The sequence below is a fragment of the Hirundo rustica genome, chromosome 3, assembly GCF_015227805.2.
Source record: "Hirundo rustica isolate bHirRus1 chromosome 3, bHirRus1.pri.v3, whole genome shotgun sequence".
In the NCBI taxonomy this organism is placed as follows: Eukaryota; Metazoa; Chordata; class Aves; order Passeriformes; family Hirundinidae; genus Hirundo; species Hirundo rustica.
Genome location: NC_053452.1, coordinates 43,368,943 through 43,391,813, shown reverse-complemented (window position 1 = coordinate 43,391,813; position 22,871 = coordinate 43,368,943). Strand labels below are relative to the sequence as shown.

The window sequence follows — 22,871 nt, the reverse complement described above, 5'->3', positions numbered from 1 at the left end:
CTGTGCTTTCCTGCAAGTGAAAAATAAATGAGTTTTCAAGGGATCTGTATGTTTAATAATAAACCTTTTAAAGCTGCTGTTATCTGAAACATATGAATCCAGTAGTGAGAATTAAGTGTCAAAGAAAGACTGACTTTGAATTGTTACTTGGTGATTCTGAAGTTTTTCGTCATTTTCTCTAGGAAGTTTGGGTTTTTTTTCCTGGTTTCACATGTGCGTGTCAGGCTTTTTTTTAGGCCTTCTTCCTGACCAGAAAACTCTTTTGATGGACTATCCTGGTTTTTTGTGTCTTATTAGCCCTCCTGTTCTGCTTTTGAATCTGTTGCTCAATTCAAAATAGCCTTCAATGTGTCATCTTTGACAAGCTGTTTGAAAGAAACTAGACAATGTAGCAGATAAGGGCAGGTCAGATTATGACTACCCTGAAGGAAAGGCTGTATTGTGAATTTAAATATTTGTAGCTCCTTGTGGGTTAAGGTTAGAAAGTCTAATTTCTCATGGCCTTAGTTTTATAAATTCTGCTTGTGTAGTTCTGTTACCTGTTGTAATCTTGACTGAAATATTAAATTATGGTAAAGGTGCAACTAGGCTGCAATTCAACTATTAATCTGGGTATTAATCTGGTTAATCAACTGGGTATTAATCTAGTTAATCAACTGTTAATCTGGTGAGTCAAAATATAAGGAATTTTGACAGATCATATTTATTAATTAGTCTAGAAATAGCTTTTGAGGTAAGTCTGTGTGAGGAATGTGCTACACACTACTTCTCTGAAGCTCAGTTTGTGAAGCTCAGCTTGTGTGTGATGGCTCAATATTTTGGTGCATTTTCCCCAAAATAGAAGCAAAATGAGGTAAGGCACTAGAGCAATATGTGGGGCTCTAAAACATGGTGGCACTAATTTTTTTGACAGCATGACTGGCCTAAAAAGTCAAGCCAGTTGACTGTACCCACTTCATTTATCCACACTATTCAAAGCAAGTCATTGAAAAGATCGGACATTCTGACTCATGTAGTTTGAATTCCTCCAAGTTTGATGAACAACTTGTTTCTTATTCTCTAAATATTTTAGGATCTCTCTTTAAGGACTTTTCTAATCCCTATGACTATTTATTCTACCAGCTAAAATTGAAAATGCTGCTAGGCTTGGGTTCGAGATGGTTATTGCTATTGTTTTTCTTAAGTTTTGTGAATTCTTGTTGCTCCTTAGGTTTTGTTTTGGTTGTTTGTCTTTTCCTCTTTGTGCTAATGTATCACTTAGTTTTATTATTTGCTCTTGTGCTGTGGTTGTGATTTCAAGTCCTCTCTCTCTTGCCAGAGACAAATTAATTCTTTTTTTTTTTTTTTTTTTTGTTATTCTATCATCTAGTGGAAGTTTACTTGTTAGGATTTTGTTGTACTTTTGAAAGTGTACTTGGTCTCTTATCCCATGCCTCCCCCCAATTTTCCAGTACAAAGTAAGTCTGTGATTAACTCTCATATATGCATGTGTATGCTTCTGTGTGTGCATATATATGTATACATGCATGCTCGTAATGCACATGAGTACAAGGAGTCTTTCTCCTCAAATCCTTTTATTTTCCCACCTACTTTGGGATGACTTAAATGTCAGTATATGGTCATATATAGTGAGAAGAGGCAGAGAGCATAGTGTTAAAAATAAGTCGAGTAGTATGTGTAGTGTGAAAACACTAGATGATAGTGAGTGACATTTTGCTCTTGTCTGTTATATACCATTCATGACTTCTAAACTGGATGATGGCTTTGACCTCATCTTTTGACTTTTTTTGACCTTAAGTTTGATATTGCATGTATTCAAAAGTATTCTAGAGAATGGTAGCTCGTACAATTCTGCAGAATGGTATAAATTTTCACTGGGAAGTTTCTAATAGCTCAAGTTAGCCTGAAAGTGGAGTCTGGGCTGGAGTAATTTTTCCTGTTGGAGACTTTTGAGTCATTAAATTTCAAGACTTTTCCTCATTTTGGTAGTCTTGAGAACAGCACAAAAGCTTTCTGCGCTGCACTTGGCTTAGCCGTCATGCTTGGATCAGGCTTTAATTCTGGCTGTTCTCTTCTTACATCAGTTTCTGTGATAAGGGCTCTTTGTGGAGGTTGTGTGATATCGTCACCAAGGGTGCACAGTTGGTGACCTCTCCTCTGAGAGACTGCAGATGAATAGGCCATAACTTGGGCAGACTTGAGCCCCCAACCTTTTCTTGTTAGGCCTTAGCATCCAGGGGAAGATTTTCCATCTCTCTTTAGAATGAGATTAACTCCAGCGTGCCTGTGTAGTGCAAAATCGCCTTGCTGCTTGCAAGGGTGCAGAATTCCTTGAGTGCCTCCTTAAATTGCCCAGTCTTTTCTAAACTTTTTTCCCCTCACTTTTTCAATTAATAAGTTTGTGTATTGTTAACTTTATTTGCTCCCAGGTCTGATAGATATATCTGCTACACAGTGGGAATATTGAATGTTTCGCACAAAGGACCTAAATTGTATCTAAAGGGCTCAATTTATACTCTTGGTGTAAAATTTGCCTGAAATTACTGCTCCCCTCTGTGCCTTAGGATCTGCCTTTGCTCAGGGCTGAACTAACAGAATACCAGCCTGAAGGACTACTTTTTCTGAGAGTACAGACAAACTAATTCAGCCCAGATTGGAGGAAAGGCAGAGCTGTGTGTGAGGAGCAGCAAGGCAAAATGCCTGATTTCCTGCCTTGAAGCTCAGGGACGATGTATGTTCCAAATTTTACTAATAGAGTGCTCTAACATTGGCTTCCTGTAATAGCATTAGCTTGACTGTTAACCTCAGTAGACAAAAAACCTCCAATCTTTTTCTTTTCCAGTTGGTGTCTTATTGCCAAATGGTGTCTTCTAAAGAAATAATGTTAAGTAGTTTTGTTCGGTGTTGAGAAGTGATACAAAGATCTGCGCTGCCTACTTCAAGCAGAAATGCTAGTACTAGAGTTTGGCAGAAAAAATTTGAAGTATCGATGTCCCTTATCTCAGTAGCGATTAGTATTTCTTCTTTCCGATGCAGGGGTCTGTCTTCCACGCATCTTGTCTTGTTTGTGATAGCCATTTGTTTCATTATGGGATTGAGTTTTGATTTAGTAGTCCTGACTATTGCAGATGAATGATGCTGCCTGGGTCTGGCAAAAATCAAAGATGTTATTGGCAATAATCTGTGTGAATTTTGTAGTATGGAGCCTTTTATGTTTAATGACTTAATAGATATAATTTTCTGTCAGAATTTTTGAACTGGATGAAAACTTTACACTAGCTGTGGACAGTATTTATTTTTATTTTTTAGTAAAAGTCTGCAGTTAAACACAGATGCCGAAAAGCAATACTGTGCCCATCCTGTGTCACGTGCCCAGAGCTGTAGAGGCCTGATCATAAATCCTGGTGTTGGGAGAGAGGGAAAATATGCAAAGAGTTATTGAAGGTAGAAGTAATCTGTCAAGCGCAAGCTTTCTCTGAAGGTTATTTAATTAGAGGAGTTACTAAGTAATTTTTCAGTCTCCCGGGACTTATTCCATCTCTTTGTGTTCAAAGATGACCTTCTTGAAAGAGGTATAAGGAAATGGTTCCTTGTTTTTCAGTGCCTTGCTTTCTGAATCTGAAGATTAACCTTTTGCTATTAGAAAAGTCAAGATTTTTAGATCAATCTTGCTTCCCCCCCCCCCCCATTGTTTTCTTAGACAACAACACAATGCTTTTACATTCTACAGAAAAGTTCCAAGACACAGCAATTTTAACTCCTTTGTCTCAGTCTGTCTTCACTTTGCTTATGTCTGTGGTAACCTTCCATTATGGCTGAGAAAATGTGGTGTGGTGTTGTGTTGCCTTATTGCATTGTAGCCCTACAATGGGGGCTCATCCAGCAAAAAATTGAACTTGCTAACTGCACCTTGTTTGTTTTTTTTTTCCCTTCTTTTTCCCTTAATGCAAGATAGTTTTCTTGGTTTAACAATGTTGTTTTGGTACAATAGTCACCTTTCTCCGTTGCCAACAAAGTAGAGATGTGACTGCCACAGCAGTTTTGGTTTTAGATGTAATTGCATTTCTGATATCCTTTTGATCTCTGTTACATTTGCAGGTTTAAATATTTGTAAAATAAAATTAAGCGAAAAGGATTTCATTCCAATTGCTTTCTGTTTCTGCTCTCTGCACTTCAAGGTCCGTGTACAAGTTATGGGGATTTCATTTCTTCCATTCATCATTTCTGCTGCATCTGGTTTTTGTATTGGTAGTGAGTGATTTTCTTATTGTTTCATTCGGTTGTATATAGGTGGAGACTTGCAAATGCCTGTGTTATTGGGATACTTCATTATACTTAAAGTTTTTGGATGCATTCATGTTGAGTTCTGCTTATTTATTCAGTACTTCACTTTTATTTCAATTAGTTAACTTCAATTCCCTGGACTTACAGAAAATATGACACTTTTTAATATAAGTAAATATTAAAACAAAAGTTTGCTTTCTGTGCTTTTGTTTCCCCTTTCTTCCTGTGCAAAAGCTTTTTTTTTCCTTTTTTTCTTTAGTGTCATTCTTTAGAGAGCTAAGAGCAAGCAGTGCTGAGTTTGAATTCAAAGAGGATTAGGGGTAGGACTTTAAAATATAGACTAATTCATCAGACACTTCTGATATTGTAGAATTAACAAGAGGTTTCATTTAATCACGCCTGAGCATTTGTTGAGTAATTGCCTTCTTTCAAGAAGGAAAATTTGTAGTGGTTTTGAGTGATGGGTGGTTTAATGGTGTAACTAAACTTGTAATCCTTTACTTGTAATAGGAACACCCCTTTCAGCACTTTTTTTCCCTGCTACCCGAGCTGGTAATGCTTCCCTTACATCCAGTACCTCAGATAATTTAGTGGTTGGTCTTGTGGTTTAAAAAATCCTACCCAGTGAAATGATACATCCATACTCCTCCCCAGCTCACTGCCAAGTCAGCCAAATGAGTGCCACAGCAGTGTCTCTAAGGGGAGCAGTGGGGCCAGTCCAGCAGTTTGAGATGGAGATGTGGTGAGGTGTGAACAGCCCCTGTGTGCCCCAGCTGGCCCCTACAGCATCTTCCTTGTCAGGGTGAGCAGCACCAGCTCCACACTCACTTTGCAAAGCATTGCAGCAGTTTAGGATGATGATGTCCTTCTGCTTAGTTCCCCTTGCTGGGCTAGTAGTTCCATGGAATCTTTCATCTGCTCTAAGTAGAATCATCTGGGATTGTTAAACAGGATTTTAGTCTAATCTCATTAATTTTTTGAATGGCATGGCTTCTGTATCCCTTGGATCTGAATTGGGGCCTGTGTACTTGCATTAATCAACTTGAACATTCAGGTTTCACATCTTGGAGAGCACTCAAGTGAGAAAATAAATAGGCACAGTAATTCTCAAACAAGAGCTATGGACTTTGAAAGAAACACAGTGGACAGATACTGCTTGTGTATCAAGCCATGTCCTGTTTGGAAGCTGTTGCCACTTTTTCTTCCTTCCCTGTTCCAGAAACTGATCAATTAAAACAAAACAAAAAAAAGCCCAAAACAACAACAACAACAGAGAGAAATATTACTTGCAAGCATTAGAAGTTAAGGGATAGGCATGCTAAAATTATTGCTGCTGCTGAAGTATGTACTTCAAAACACTTTTTAACTCACATCAAGCATGATGACAAAATGTTCCTTGGATGTGAATGTACCAGTAATATTTTTTAACAAGTTGCAAATAGTAAAGTTTTGTTTCTAAACCCTTCTTTTTTTGCTGTTGAAGGTGTGGGGTTTTTTTTGTTTTTTTTTTTTTTGTTTTGTTTTTTTTTTTTTTTTCCCTTTTTTTACGTATCTCTAACAGATCAATCAGCTCCTTTTGATTGATGATATGATTAATATATTCTTGGAATTTTTTTCTCCCCAATTTAGTATAACTAAAAGAGAAACCTATACACTATTGCTGCTGAGTGTGCACTTACTGTATAAATCATGTATCTGTGTCTGCACTGACAAATACTTTTGGGATAGAAGGCTATTTTCAACATTATTTTTAAAAAAACCCATAAATTAACTTTTCAAAGAAATGTCTTTTGTCACCATCAATCTTTCCTTTAGGATACTAAAACTGAGTGATAATAGACTTTGATGTTATCATTATTTTAAAAAATCATTGCAAATGTTTTATGATGTTTTGTTTTCATAGTTTGTGGCAGGTAGTGCAGATAAGTGAGGGTTTTTTTGAGACATGATAAATTTTACAGGAAATACTGGATCCTGTTTGTGATGCTCTGCCATTCTCAGATGCCTATTCCTTGCTTTCAAAGCTACTGGTGCACTTGGGATTATACCCTTCTATCAGTCCCAGTATCCCTGTTCATTTCTCCTACTCCTCTTCCTTCCCCTCTCTTTGTGCCATCTATCCTTGTACATTTATGCAGCTTCATGAATCACGAGGATTTGAGTGATCTTAGAAAAAAAGAGTAAAGCCTTTTCATGGCCACTCTGCGGTGTTTTTGTCCATTTGTGTTCTGTCTGGTGTAAGAGACCTTCCCCTCACTTCTGCTGCTTCTGTGGAGAGGTGACGATCAAGCCAGAGACACCCATTTTGCTTTCTGCTGCTTGGGCATTTCACAGCAGGTGCTGATTCTGCTTTGTCGGGGGCTTTCCCCGTTTTTCAGGTGGTTTCAGGGTCCTTTGCTCCCCTGCACAGCTCTGAGCCAAGCCGAAGGAAGAGACGGAGTTCTCAGGTTTAGATTTGTCAATGTTGCATACTTTGTTTATTTTTTCTTATCTTACAATTTTCTCAGAGTCCGACAAGATGTTCGCAGCTGCGTGGATTCCTCACGTCTCTCCCCGAGCTGGGTTGTCCTGTCCAAAGGAGAAGAAGGAGACAACGCCCCAGATTCTCCATCTTGTCCCCATTCACTTCAATGCTAGGAACCTAAAATTACTATTTTCTCACCCTGTGATAAGCTAAACTACTTTTTTTTACACTCTTGCGGCCTGTAAACCCTCTCTCAGTGTAGGAAGTTTTTCCCATGGACTGAGATCAAAGCCAGTGTCTCTCTGAGCTCTGGGCTGGGGTCCCAGACCCCCTGCCCAGGTCCCTGACCCTCCAGGGCAGCCAAAGGAATGCCCTGGACTCCAACACTGCTTCTGTCTGTGGTGGCCTCTTTGGAGATCTCTGGTTGGCAGGGCTTCTTTTGGCATGGGAGACTTTGATAGAAGTAGCCTCTAGCAAGAAGATGTGTTCTTACCCACACTTGATCTGTGTGGGGTTGTGTGTCTTTGCATTGTCTCTGTCAGCCTGACAATCACTTTAGCTCTAACAGTGTTTTTTCACAGTAGAGCTGAAGGAAATGAAAGAGGTGTTGTGGTTTCTGGGTTTTTTGTTTCCTCTTTCTGGTGGTATATTACATTGCCAATTTTGTAAGGCAAGCAATGTTTAATTCTCTGCTTTTATGAGATGAGATGATAAGGTTGTCCCACTAAGTTTTGACATTTATCATTGGAGTGGGATAAGTCTCTAGGCAAAAGGGATCATGGTTTATTAGAGGTCACCTGGAGCTTGGTACCTGAATTCTCACCAAGCTGTAAAAGTCTTGCAGGTTTGGGTTTGGTTGTTGGATTTTTTTTTTAATTTTTGTTTTTAAATTTATTTATTTATTGACAGGTACTTAGAGAAAAAAACCCTTTTTTGGTAAAATGCTGAAATACATTCTAGAACTGTATAGCATTTGTGAGCTAATCAGTTAATCCAGTGTATGTCATACTGATGTGGGTATTTGGTAGATAAGTCATGATATTATTTTTAGGGAACTAATGAAAATTTGAAGAATAAAATATACTTGTGTGCAAATCTTCATATTTATAGCTTATCTATACTTACTTCTTGAATAGCCTGACCTACCCTATCTGGGGTTTTCTGTTGCTCCTTGGCTTTTGTCAGTTGAGTAGGTCTATTGTGCCCAGAAATTAAGTTGAACCAGAACTTTGAGTTGATCCCAATTGCTCTACAAGTCTTCACCTGCAAAGTTGTATCAGACCTTCCTCAGAGAGTATGTATACGTGTTTTCCAGAAACTTCAGATAAAGCATTATTTTTGTTTAATACATTCTAGGTTTAGAAAATGTCACGCTTTATAGTTGTTTTAGCGCTTCAGGTAGTGCCTGTAAGCTACAAAGCATGTACTTTGCACTAAGTCAAGGTAACATTTACAAAGATGGTAGGGCACTGAGGCATTTAATTTTGTCTAGAGAGCACAGCTTATAGTACTTGCCATTTTCAAAATGTTTTGTGTGTATTCACTGAAAGTATAGCTAAACAAATTTCCTATATATGGAACCATCAAGGTATAATCTTGATGCTTTTCCCTATTTTTTTTTTTTTTTTTTAATATAAAACTGTCTTCTTGTGAGGGCTATGTGTGTTCTTCCTGCTGGAAGCTTCTAGTTTTGTTCTGAGTACTCAAATATATGAAAGGAATGTGCCTTTGACAGCAATTTACTTACACTGAGTAAAGGAATAAGAATGAAAATTAAATAATCTTTGCTGTAATAATTTTGGACTCTATCAGTGATAATTAAATACTACAAAGTATGTAGCTTTTCAGTGTTTTTTCTATTTATTTATGCTTCACTTCTTGGTGTGCTTGGAAATGTCTGCTTTAGTATGCTAAGCAGGTTGGCAGTCAGAGGAAGTTAGCGTTTGTTTATGGGATATTTCTCTCTTGTCTTTTCTGTAAGAAGCAGCATTCCAGGCATTTTCAGAGGATACTTTATCTCTGTTTTGTACAAAACGCTTTTGCTGAGAAGTGAAGAAGTGGATGCCTCGTAATGTAATTACATTAAATAGTTTGAGTGCTTGCCTGGCACACGGGAAAGCTGGATCTTTTACTGCAGCAAGGGAGACTGGAGTTGTGTTTCTGGAGACTCCTTGGGAGGCAGAGTGAGTGCTGGGTCAGAAAGCAAACCGAGCTGGATGCTGGACTCGGCTGAAGGTCCTCCTGCATTGGAAGGAACTGGTGCTTCAGAGCTTACTTAGCTAACGTGATAGCTAAGTAAAAGATTGTAAACTGAATTGGGGTGGGGGAAGGGGCACATATTAAATACAGAGGGAGATACTAAGCAGTAGCAAAGACACTTGGGCTTAGGCGTTGTCAGTGTTTTAGTCAGCTGTCTCATTCTCCTTGGTTTAGAGTACTTTTCTTAGGAGGAGGCTTTATGCTTGGTTTAAGGATGTAAACTTCAGCAAGCACTGTTGCAATGCCAAGTTCTGCTCTACACAACATGGAAGTGCTTCTGTGTGTCTGGTCCCAAGTACGTGGTCAGAACTGAAGTGGATGAAGTCCTGAGAGGAGTTGTCTTGCAGTGAGAGCACCCCTTCCAAAATCATCGGTTGGTTTGACTGACCTGGACTGCTGGATGCAGCACAGCCTTGTGTTAGGCCAGCTGGATCAAATGATCCTCTTTGAAGGTGCCACCAGTATTCACTTCGCTCTTAGAAAATCACCAATAGAAGAAAATCAGCAGTAACCCTTGCCTAAAAATAAGAGGAACAGATATTGATATAGATATGGAGCAGATATTAAGCCTTCGATCTATTTTGTCCAGCAAAGATAAGTTTCTCAATTATTTTCTCTGGGTGTCTACCTGCCCAGGCAGCACATAATCCCCAGCCATCTCTGGTGCCCAAATGTTGCATGCTGTTCAGCATCTAGGTTGCCTGTGAGAGGAATGGCTGGTATTGGGAGCAGAGTCAGCTCCCACTTGAGATATTTCCAGCCTCAAGAGCTTTTCAGAGCTCTGTGTTGAGTTGCTACTTGTAAGGTCTGTGCGATATCTTAATGCATCTAAGGATGTTTCATGTTGTTAAGTTGTTCTCTTGATAGGAAGCCACTGTGGGGTTGAAATCTCTGCTATAATGAGATCTAGCAGTTAAATGTCAAATCCGTGATACTTTAAACTATAATTCAAAGGAAAAAAAAGCATTGTGAGACAAAAATAAGAAAAACGGTAGTAGTTTTAAGTGTGGATTTAATGTTTTTACATAGAAGCAGTACCTAGGGACTTGGAAAAGTTTAAAATCGGGTTTGGTGCCAAATGAAATAACTGACAAAAATTGCTTTGCAATGCTTGTAAGTAATGTAATGTTCAATGCATACAAATATACCAAAACTAAAGGGAAGTGGTCTGGAAGATTTAAATAATGGTAATGAAACTATCCACTAATGTACATCTGTGTATAACTACAGCTTTCTAAACTCAAATTGAGTACTCTTAAATTTCTCATGGAATACAATCATGTCTTGTTGTATATGTGTAGAAATGCTATAAAAAATGTTAAATCCTGCTTTGAATTTGAACTACCTCATCCTTTCCTTGCAGCAGAGCAGCTGCAAGTGTGTAACTAATCATTTCCTGAAACAACTTTTTAGAGTCTAATTCTCAAAAGTGGAGCTTGATGTTGCATCTTCAACATATCTCAAATTCAGTCTTCCAGCTAGTCTTAAAGGAGTGAGTGAATTGAGCAGGAAAAGAGAAGTGAACAGTAATAGCGAGGTTTGTCAGTAGATGTGGGCTTTCTGGGGCATGGAGAACCTCCTGTATCCTAAAAGAAAATATGGCTGCAACTCAGTGATTAATCAGCCTAAAAAGAAATCCACCCCACCTTTGGTTTAGTGAATTTATCATAATGAATTGTGCAAGGTTATTGCTGCAAGGAATGATTTAACTAAAATGTTCAGTAAATGTACATCCCTTTGTTTCAGAGCTTCAGGAATAGCAGAGGTATTCAGAGAATTTAATGAAAAAAATACATTTAATATACATTTATTTGTTATGTTAAAAATAATACTGTAATATCATTGTAATATTTCCCACTGAATGGACTTGTAAGGTTGCAGTTTTGTTTCTTTGCATTTCTTGTAGTACTGAATCAGAAATTAATGGGAAGCAGTGACATGATGTGTAAAATTAAAATATGCCAAATCCCCACAACACTTGCATTTTAATTGGTGTGCACTTATTTTCTTGTTGATATGTATCCCGGCCTAGGAAAATAATTGCATGAACAATGACCACAAAGGTCTTATTCTAGTGGTGTTCTGTGTATATCTACTGTGTGGTTAATGTCTCTGCTAGTTGGCAGCCACCTTTTTATTTTTCAATAACTTCAAAATGGTTGTCCATGTGCATTTACATACTAAGTTGTAGCCTGAAATTGCCAGCTCTTTTAAAAAATGTCAGGAAAATATTATTTTAAGGTATTAGTATTTAAATATAGAAAAATAGAGTAACCTTTTCTTTTTAATTTTTATTCATTAAATCTCACTCTTGTGCTCTCATGATTAAAGAGCTGTGCCTCCTCTTAAGCAGTTTAACTTGCTTTAAATCTTCCCTTAAGCTTAGCTTTCTGTATGAATGAATTTTGTTGTCTTCTACCAAGAAGATTACTCCTCAAAAGCATGTGGCTTTTTAAGACCACATTAGAAGCTGGGATTTTGTTCCACTCAAAGCAAGCTGAAAAAGTGCCTCTGTCTGTGATGATGGCAACGTGGTAATGCCATTCGACCATATGGTTGATTCCTGTATAGCACCAAATTACCATGCTGAAGCAATCTGCAATCAAAGACATAAAGAAACTGGTTGTGTTTATGCCTCTGGTTTCAATAACTGCTCTTATCTCTTTTTGTGCTCTCAAGTTCTTGTTAAAGGATATAGCATATTGTTTTCACTTAAAAGGTAGGGGTTCCCCACATGTACCTTCCACATTCTTAATTGGATGAAAGTTAGTGCTTACAAAAGAGTATCAGTTTTAGGTAAGTTACTGATTTTAGAGCCACAAAGTCCTAATCTAGGGCACAAAGTTCAAGGTTAATATCCCTTAATGCCCCATACTCTCTGATTGCAATGCTGTTTTATAAGCAGTCCTAGGAGGCAAGCTGAACATCAGGCAATGTGCAGTGGCACATTCCATCTTGGTGGCTTGGCTCACCTCTGAAGGCTGTACAAAGTAGTTTCCTAAAAGGATCAAATTTATAAGAATTCAAAATGACATTTAACCATAAGATTCTGAATCTAACTTTACCTTTGGTAATTCATGTTTATTTTATGAAAACCAAAACACAACAGCAACAAAATCCAAAGTGGAAGAACTTGATAAATAAGTATTCTCAATGGCACATGCACCTCAGCTAGAAGGAACGGGAAGGCAGAGTTTTACCCCAAAGACTTAAAGGGAGGGGGACAATGAGGAAGCACTCAATAGTTTTTGTTTTGTTTAATTGCAGGAGAAATTCTTGCTTTATTATTTTGATTGTTTAGCAGATGTTTTGTATTTATTTTTTGACTTATATGTTTTTTAGACTCATTGCAGTCATCTGTAATGGATAGTAAAGAACTTTACTGAATTTTGCAGCTACAGTTGATACTTGGACTTCAGTGTTTCTGTAGTGTCTTTAAAATGGTGCACAAAGCCAAATAATGAGCGAAATACAACTTTCTCAAAACACAGAAGGCATCTAATTCCTTGTGCTGATGGGACTTAGTGCACAGTGACATATAATTTTCCTCATCAGTGTGAGACATTAACATTTTCTTGAAATTTGTTGTGTGGTTTTGGGAGTGTGTTTTTGTGTTGGTGTGGGTTTTCTTTGTTATTTTTATTGTTATTGTCCTAAATCTCTCTCTGAGCAGAGGTATCAATTGACCTCCACAAGGCCCAGTAGCCCAAAGCATGTACCAATATGGTGATATATAGGATAGGAACCTGTTAAAATTCCTCCTTTCTGGAATCCTTGATGCACGATGCTATGAAAAGTATGCATTAGTAGTACTCAATTTTTAACTGATTTAGCTGTTTTTCTCAGGGGGGAAAAAAAGGCATCTGTATTTAGATTTTAATTTCAGTATTTTAGAAATCTGTTGCCTTTTTTCAACGTATTTCTAAATATTAGGGCCAACTTAGCACTTAGGCGCTTAAGCTGAATTTACGTTGGAAAGTTCTGAGATGCCTAGGGACAAGCTGAAATGGTATCATTTCTGGTTGAAATGTTCCCTATAAGTTTGGCTGTTCCAGCTACTTGCTATTCTGTTAAAGAATTCCCAGATGTGGCTTAGGAGCTGGGACAGCAGAGACATTTTCCAGTATGCACTTCATACACCATCACCCTGCTCTGGAGATTCTGGTAGATTCCTGTAAGAAATGAGAACTGTTCTGCACTGCTTGGCTTCAGTGCACTCACTGATTAGTGTAGGCATAGCGTTGTATCTTCTTGCATGTTCTAGTAAAGGTCTTGTCTTTAGCAGGATAGTGCCAATATAACTGCTTTTATAGATGGGACTCCTTTGGTGCAGATTTAGAATAGGAAACAGAATTTTTTCTGGCAAGTGTGCGAGAACAACAGAAGCTGATGGCACTTAAATCAGTTGGCTAAGTGTAGTGTGCAAATTGGCATACAGTCCAGTTTTTTTTGTTTTAAAGTTAGCCTCTTCTGCACTTCTTCCAAATGCATAATGGGGTAATTCCAGCTTCATATTTTGTATTTTTGTGGTAATAAGAATGCAGAAGTGTCATGGTTGGGTTTTTTCCTTTCCCTGTTGAAATGAAAATGAGATTTACAGGTTCAGAATAAATGCTGGAAATTGGAGGATGGCATTGGTGAAACTATTTGCCCCCCACCTGTCTCAGTCATCAATATCTCTGCAATCACAAATCCAGCAGAGTTGCCTGTGAAACCCAGAATAAACTACAATGAAATTAACACATGAAAATATTTTGGAAGTATTTTTCCAATAGTAAGGCTGCCATTCTGGATATAATTGCTAGATAACCTGATTTCTCTTTTCAAATAACTTTCTATTTGGGCTATTTCTTGTTAGAGCAGAGCTTTCTTCAGGTCTTCCTTAACCTTTTTGCCTGCGTAGCTCCTTGGATTAAAAAAAGAATTCCATCTTTCCTAATTTCCACCCCCCCCAAAAGAAGAATTTTTGCATAAATTAACTGCAAAAGTCTGACTCAGTTTTTGTTCTGTTTTTCAAGTAATGGAGAAAATAATCATTGCTTCTCTTTAAAATCCTTGTTTTCTTGGACTACTCTAAGTTTTAAATCTGGAAAATGTAGTTTGCTTTGAAGACAGAAAACTAAGTTAAGATTATTTTAAAGATTATGTACCTTTTTTCAGGAGGACCCAAATGATATCGACCCCAAAAGGAAAGAAGTGCGTGGCAATGATGGGGAGGACAAGGCACAAAGTGTGGAGACACTACCTCCAGGTATTGCAGTAAGATTTGTTATAAAAGATCCATAGCCATAAAACATTTATCATTGAAAGACATAAAACCCTGCAGTTGTTCTGATTCTAATAATTCTTTGTAGTTTGAAAGTGCTAGGATTATTTTAGCAACATGTACTTCTTTCTTCTTATAGCTTCAGCATCTTTAAACCTTACCTGCTTCTCTGCTCCTTTGTGTTTAAAACAATAGGGAGTGTGGTTCTTTGCTAGTATGTTTGTATTGTCCTTCAATAGGTTAGAGATGCTGTAAAAGCCTCTGGTACAAAAATAGTCAGTTTCTCTTTGTGGATGATGCTGGCGGGACTGTTATTTAGACTGAAGATTCAGCCAAGGTTCATACTTTTTTAGGTTTCCTTCTAGCTTTTTATTTGGCAGGTTTTCCTAGCTGTGCTGCTGGTGTACTTTATTTTTTCTCATGCTTGCTCAGTATTTGTCACATGCTGGAAAATAACAGAACAACGTGATTTTTATTTTGTTTGAGTGAAATCCTCATGCCTTGAGGATGCGTTAGGAAATTCAAGTGTTAAGGAATCTTCATTTCATGTGATTGCTTCCATAAACTTCTTCTGCTGCTTAACTGTTTCACATCAATGAGATTTCATATATTGCTACAACCGACGTGCTAAAGCACACAGAAAAACGAAAATGAAATTTGAGTGTTTTACACAACTGAAAAAGTTTAACTTGTGACAGGGACAGCTACTGATCAGATAGCATCACAGGTTTTGCTTCTCTTCTATTAATCCTTATGTTTTGCTTACAAATATGTCTTGGCCAAACATTTGAAATACTATGAGTCCTTGCAGAAAGAACTAAACAAGGCAAGCTTTCTTTTAAGCAGGTGGGAACTTTCATCCCAGGAGCATGTGAGGTATGAGTTTTCTTTTTCAGTACCTGGGCTCTCCAGGTGTACAGTATAAGCTTTTTGCTATTGATGCCTTTTTTCTGTATCCTTTGCCCTACCTTATTTTAGCTACTGTTTGGAGAAGAGGGAAGTAAGAATGGTTATCTATGTATACCTTTTTGGCGAAGCTTTTACTTTGGGTATGCATTGAGAAATAAATCCCCAAAAGTTGAAAAGCCTGGCTTTTTTAACCTGGTTTCTGGCAGATCTTTTCAGGTATTTGTTCTGCTTCACAGACTTCTCTACAACTTTTGTTTCTGGTGTTAGATCAGCCAATTTTGCACCTTCCAGCTGTTCTTATTTCCCCTTTTTTGAATGTTTATGTATTCTGGACCAAACTTCATACTTTCCCAGTGGCCTTAAGTAGCCTGTTTGAGTATTAAAGGGAGTGAGAAGTGTCAGAGGTGAAAGGGAGAGCTATCAGAAGCTGGAAGAGTTAAAACTAGTAGTAAGATTAAGTATAAAGTAGAGCAGGTCATGGCTTTTTTCATTTCATATGTTGATTAGTAGTCTCTTATGGCCTGATGTAGCAGACAGGAGAATTGCTATTGCAAAGTAGTATCAGTCTGGAATCAAACATCAAAGGTGTCACAGACAGAACTTAAATCACTATTTTTTTTTATTTTTAGATAATATAACCAAACTTCTGAATCCTTATGGCAGTGGAGTTTGGTATTTATATTTCTGCAGATTGTTTGCATAGTTTTAAAAATTTGCTATTAATTTCCAGGATAGTCTGGACAAATTTAATATGCAGAAGTCAGTTTTGATGTTACACTGTTAACAGTACTGTTGACATTTAATTTCTTAATTAAATGTTTCATCAATTGTGTTTGGGTTACTGAATGTTGTTCCTTAAATCACAAATATTAAACTGGATATCTTCCTGTTTTTCTACTGCAGGAAAAGTTCGGTGGCAAGACTTTGATCAGGACGCCTATGTTGGTGCTACCGTGGTGCGATCCGGCCAGGATCCGTATGCACGGAATAAGTTCAATCAGGTGGAAAGTGACAAGCTGCGAATGGACCGAAGCATTCCTGACACCAGGCATGATCAGTAAGTGCCAGGCTGAGCCATGTTGGCTTGGATCAACCTTGCTGTATTTATTGCTTTTGAGCTGCTTTTTCTGAAGCAGGAGTTCTCCAGCTTTAGAAAGGACAGTAACAGTAAACTCCCTGATCCTTGAACAGTGGGTTAAAGAACAATCCATCTTATTCAAGTTTTTCTGTTTCCATGGCTTCCATCGGTGCGTATTATATGTCCAAACTGGTGCTGCATTTCAGTCTCTTTGTTCCTGTTTATCTGGTGGCATTTCTTGGTTTCTACATTTGTAAGTCTATTTCACCGTGAGGGTGATCAAACGGGATCAGGTTGCCCAGAGAGGGTGTGAAATGTCCAGCTTAGGGATATTCAAAGCCCAATGGAGAGCCTGTTGTAGCACGACCACTTTGGGTCTCGGTCACTCTGATTCAGTTTGTATGTGATGATTGTCAACTCTAAACCTAAAGGAATCTATTTATTCACACCTTGGTAAACACAGGACAGAATGGGACTTCAGGCTGCTTGTGCAGTTTCAGGAAACAGTACCCTTCACAGTGAGGGAAGAGATTATTTGTTACTGGTTAGAGAAGACCTTAATTTTAAAAACGATTTAATAACTTGCATGAATCTTGCTTAAAAAAGTTGCTCATTAGGACATCGTAACTTAAAAATACAAAACGAGGTTGGGTTTGGTTTTAAAAACTAGGCAAGTCAATCTTGAAACAAAATTAGCCAACCATATGTAGTTAATTTGCCTAACTAATTCTACAGTTAGGATGAATGTACATTCACAGATGCATAAGTGGAAGAAGCTGAAAAAGAGGAGAGAGAAAAGGAAGGTTCCTGTTTTTCTCCCACAAAGCTCTTGACTCAGAAATAGCCTAGTGAAGAAAATTTGTATAGAAACTCAGTAATTTTTGAAATCCCTTGTATAATAGTGTGAGTTTAGGTTTCTTTACGCAAAGTATTTGTAGATGGAGTAAAGGAAGTAATTTGTTGTTAATTGAATGTCAAAGTAGGAAGAATCTGGTATTTTGCTTGTTGCCAAGAAGCAGTGAAAAGGACGATGCCTATGGTGTTGTACTGAGGAGTTTAAAATTACTTCTGGGTTTTCTTCATAGCATATACTTTTTTTCCTGTAAGAAATATATTCTAACTTTTTAGATCAGGTATTGTTTTCCATGAGATCAAACTCAACTACCAACTTCTAGAGGTTTCTGTGATTCAGGTATGCTGAATTTGGAATATTTTAGACACCTAATAACCCTGGGGAGGGAGGGGGGCGTGTACCTAACAGGCAAAGGTTATCCTTTGAGAATAACTTAAATATGAGAGACGTCCGGAGATAAATTATATTACAATGGTTGTGTTTCTCTCTGTTAATCTTGTGATTATGTGCTGACTTGCTTAAGTGTTTCCACTAAACAGAGCTGGAAATGAACCCGGAGAGAGAGATGTTACTGGGGAAAGGCTGTATCTGAGCTGGCATTATTACTTAGACTTTGCCATGGAGCAGCTCTAAGTGCCCATCAGTCTGTGAATAGTCATCTTTTAAAGAAAAAAACAACCAAACAGAAAAACAAACTGAAGCAATCTTCTTACAAGCTGTCCTTAATGAGTTCCCTGCCATGTTGCATTTAATTTTTTTTCTATTTTGGGAAGAACTTTTGCTGCAAAATATGAAAAAGCTGCATGAAATAAATGTTTGGGAACTGTGCAATGGAAGAAACAAAAGCAATAGCCATAGCAAGAAGAATATCTGAGCATGTGACACTTAGAAGCACGTTAGTTTCTGATAAAATCGAAGGTAACTGGGTTGGGATTAAGATCTCTTGTGGAGCTGTTGCAATCTTCTTTAAGGAAAGAGGCCTGGGTGATGAAATACTTTGATTCTTAAGTAACTTGTTACTAATTGTATTGATTACAATTACATAGCAATATTTTTAAATTGCTGAAATTCTCTAGACTGTTAAGAAGCAGTTTATCAGGATTCTGCATTAGATATGTAGATGTGAGTTTAACTGTGCATCTCTTAATACTATATTAAGTCTTTTTTTACATCATGCAAACTTTTACTAGCAGGAAGACAAAGTATTTCCTCATGCTTTTTGTGGAAGCCTGCCAGCAGTACCAAAAGACACTTTTGGTTCACTCATTTTAGCTGCTTGCCTTTGTTTTAAGCAAACTGAAGAAGAGAGAAACAGGCCTGGAAGCAGTGAGGGCTCTGAGCAAGAACATGGATTCTCACTCCAGCTGATGCTCACATCTACCACTTTCAACAACTCTTAAGAAACCTCTGGGTTTCTGTTTGTTTCATGATAGTTTTCAGAGGTTCAGAAAGTGACAAGTGGGTGTTATAGTTCTCATGGGAAACTTGTAGAGCTGTCCTGTCAGTGTAAAATAGTTTCCCAAGTGTGATGAAAGATGAAATACTCTGTTTTTTATGGACCAATAATCACCATGTATGCTTTGGACTAGTGATTTCTGATCACATCTTCTAACTGATGTGTTGTGATGATTTTTAGGAGTCACTGTCAAGTACCATAGCTGCATTAAGCTGTGTTTCCTTTGTCATTTGGCACCCTAGTAGGAGCTTCTGACCTCTCACACTCGAGTTTTATTCTTAAGCAGAGAAGAAACAAACTTTCCTGTGTCTTTAGTGCCAGTTGAAGTGAATGTTCTTCTTGCACTGGTTAAAATGTGTATTTCTGTCAAAAAGTGGTTTCAAGCAAATCAGAGGTTTTGGGAAAAATTGTTCATTAAATGAACTAGCCCAGATCTCTGGGGGAAATAATGTACTTTTCATGTTTTAACTGACTTACTGACCTATGCTAAACATTGAAGGTCTTTATTGAAGTTTTTAGTTCTAGTTCTATCTTCACTAAATGTGTTGTCTTATTTTGTATGTAAAATTGAAGTGCTGCAGCTTGAGGAGACAAAACTTAATCTTCCTGCCAAAAATAATGACTTTGTTTCTTAGGTTTGAATTTTAACTGTGGCCCTGTTGACACTGCAGAATAGGAGGAAGACTGATACTGAGTCAGTTAAAGCAGGGATTTATGAAGAGCTGAGAACAATAGTATCTAGTGAAACACTCCTCCAGTTTTATTTGGAAATCTGGAAGTGTTATTTCTCCCCCTGAAATACACAGTAGTGCTCTTCTCTTAAGTTTTCTTAAAATTGAGAGGCTTCATTGCCTTGAGTAATTCCCCCTAATATGTGATCTGGCTCAAGTACTCTCTTCTGTAAAGAGATGAATATAAGTTTAATGTGATTTTTAAAATATTCTAATGCAAGTGTTTCATGTGATCACTGGGTGCATGGTAGCCCTGTCCTCTGTGGGTAATTTGAAAGTTAGCAGGATAAAGAATATCTTTTGGCACCACAGAATTTGAAATATAATAATTCCCCTTCTTTTAGCTGTCTAGATTTGCCAGAAGCTCACACTGGAGGAGCTGCTCTTTATTTTTCAGGAACATATAGGCATTTGAAATTTATTTCTTCCACACTGGGTGCTAGTGACAAAGCTGTCTTGTATGCCCTCCACAAAGCCATAGACAGCCCTGCTAATCTGACACAGCAGCTGTGGGCTTGGCACAGACTCTGTTTTTCTTTAGAGCCAAGTAGGGTCACTGCAGCATGATAATGTTTTGTTTCATGCAGGCAGTAATGTGTGCGGGACTATGGTTGTGTTGTGTCAAAAAATACCATAGGTTTTTTGGAGTTTTTGTAGGGTGGGCCAGTACAAGAAGCACATTGCTGCTTGCTCTCAGATTCTGAGAAGTTGGAGGTTGCATTGTTTATGGTGCATGTTGCAGATGTTTAATCAGGTGTGGAGTGGGCTTTTATGCAGGCAGAAGCCTAGTTTTACAAGTGTGGTGGCAAACTTCTCTTGAAAACTGGTCTGATTAATACTGCAGAGAGTACAGAAATTGAATTGCTGAAATAAGTACTGAAATCAATTGCTGAATTAGCTACAGGTGTATGCTAGTTGGGTTTATTCCTTCTGAAGACAACTAGGTCTGTTAAAACTCTACCCTTAATTAAAGGACGTGGGAGAAATATATCACTGGTGTGTGTCACTGCACAAATGGCAATCAGTATCATGAATTGTCACATTGTAACGCTTTTGGCAAAAACTCAATATACGTTGTTTTTTAGTGCTGTTAGTTTCTAATACGATGAGTGTATTATCTTTTTAGGTTTATTTTATTGGATTATATACCTTAACTGTATGTAGTCCTGAAGGAAGCATTTTGGGATTTGCTTATTTTTGCATATTATATTAATTTCAGGTTTGGATAAATGATGAAAAATGAGTTGGCATAGATGGAATATTTCATTATTTTTGTGGTTTGAAAGACTATGGTTCTGTGTTGGCTCAGCATTGTCAAAGCTAGCTCTGTTTTTCAAATTCTGAATGTTATGATCCTTACAAGTTCTCATTAGAATAGAAACCTAGCTTTATCTATGATCAAGGCCAGGATGTTACAGAAGCTTTAAAAATAAAGGCGGAAGTGGGCACATGCCATTCTAAAGAAGAAACGTGGTAGCCTGCACATGTGCATTTTTGTTGAAACACGTGTATTTCCTTGGATTTATCGAGTGCTTTTAGTGTAAAAGAAGGGCTCTGGTTTCATACTCAGCTGCACAAAAAACATTTGACATAGTGGAATGATGATGGTCTGATGAATTTTCTGAACCTATCCATATCTGCCACTTTTAATACACAAAAGACTTTTTAGTCTTTTGTGTACTGAAACAGCTACCGAAAGTGTCAAAAGACAGGTTGATTATAATCTCTCCGCAAAACAAGCTATTTTGTTCTTAGGAGCGTGACTATGAGTTTAATAGATAAATACTTTACAATCAGTGCTGTCTGCCAAGCCTGGGATGTAAAAATTGCACTGAAATGACAAGGTATTATTTCTTTCAGGTGTCAACGGAAACAGTGGCGGATAGACTTGCCAGCCACAAGCGTGGTGATCACCTTTCATAACGAGGCAAGATCTGCTTTGCTTCGAACTGTTGTCAGGTATGCATAAGAGAGTCTAATTTTTCTTTAAGGGCATTAATTTCTATCAGCTTATGATAAGAAAGGGAAGCAACAACCCATTATGTTCTTCTGAACTACTTGCAGAGAAGAAGATAAGCCTCAATTTCATTGAGATGTTCAGTTCTTACATCCTGGTATAGTGATGTTAGACGAAATTGCTCACCTTAACTAAAATGCATGAAAGTATGGGACTGATTACCAGATGGTATTTGGAGGCTGGCTGTTTCAAAAAAAAGTCAGGGTAGATGGATTCCCAGGTGATATTTGACTCTAAGATATCTGCAAAAGTTCCATGTTGGACATTGTCTAATGCACTGATTTCTGGAAGCTGGAATGGTGGGAGTGGTAGGGAGGCGGGGAGGAAGGAACACACGAAATTATACATGTACATCTTTTCTTGCTTTCTGCAATAACAGACCAACAGCTGTTGTTGAAAGTAACATCCTGGGCTAGGTTCTACTGCATCTTAACAAAGCAACTGCTTTTATGACATTGTTATGGAGAACTAACACTGCTGGAATGTGTCTTTGTTTTGGTCTGTTTCAGTGTCCTTAAAAAAAGTCCATCCCATCTTATTAAGGAAATCATACTGGTGGATGACTACAGTAATGATCGTAAGTACTTTTACAGGGTGCTACCTTACTGTTCTTATTCTGGTAAGATTTCCTGTAGATGCTGGTAGGTGACTCAGTTGAGAATAGGACACATGAGTAGGAGTTTGCAGAGACTTGGCCAAAACCAGGTCTTAACTCTTCCATATCTGTCATTGTGGAAATGTGAAGTTTCTGTAAATGTTTCCAGTATATCTTATTATTTCCTGTTAGCTGAAGGATAAGAGTGTATCTTTAAAAAGAGCCTTTTCATAGTATGTTATCTTAAGCAAAAATAAAACCCATGGGGCTTGCAACAAATATTTTTGTAGTGCTGTTTTAAATGAGTCAGTCTCTCAGAAAAAAAACTTACTGAATCTAAAATAAGTTAATGTCTCATAGGTACTAGTGTATCATTGTAGAAGTTTACACAATTGAAATGGACCTCAAAGTAATATTTCTTAAAAGAAGCTAATGTTTATATTTGCATTAGTATTTTTACTAATACTTAGCTTAGGTCAAGTTTGTCTTAATGTTGGTTAGAAAGTGAGCTTTCTTATAGGCAATAAACAATAAAAAAATTATTTAATCCTATGGAAGTTTTTTTCTCTCTATGCACTGTAGAAACTGTCTAAAGCAAGCAAAGAGAAAACACTTAAATAGAATTATTTCAAGTCTGTAATATTAAGATAGCTTTAAATAACATAATGAAGGTAATAATTTCCTAGCCTGGTAATTTTTCTTTATTTCTCATGAAATGAGTAACTAATTATGACCACAAACATTTTCACCTACAGAGCTTTTGTTTTTCTTTGAAGATGGCCTCTCTCTGGTATAGTGTTGGATGTCAAACTGGTTCTTATTACTTGATTTTTTTTTCTTTTTTTTAATTTTTAAATTTGTTACTGTTTCATTTTTTCAAGCTGATGATGGTGCTCTCTTGGGAAAAATTGAAAAGGTACGGGTTCTTCGAAATGATCGCCGAGAAGGTAGGCTTAATT

General features: G+C 37.5%; 1 protein-coding gene across 1 annotated transcript in view; it reads left to right on the top strand.

Moving 5' to 3' along the window:
• The window catches only part of GALNT2 (polypeptide N-acetylgalactosaminyltransferase 2), an 89,840-nt gene that overhangs the window by 37,437 nt on the left and 29,532 nt on the right, over positions 1-22,871 (top strand). The window contains exons 2-6 of the mRNA XM_040060289.1: positions 14,168-14,258; positions 16,086-16,239; positions 21,161-21,259; positions 21,827-21,894; positions 22,794-22,859. Coding sequence (XP_039916223.1) covers positions 14,168-14,258; positions 16,086-16,239; positions 21,161-21,259; positions 21,827-21,894; positions 22,794-22,859 — 478 coding nt within the window. The remainder of the gene's footprint in view (positions 1-14,167; positions 14,259-16,085; positions 16,240-21,160; positions 21,260-21,826; positions 21,895-22,793; positions 22,860-22,871) is intronic.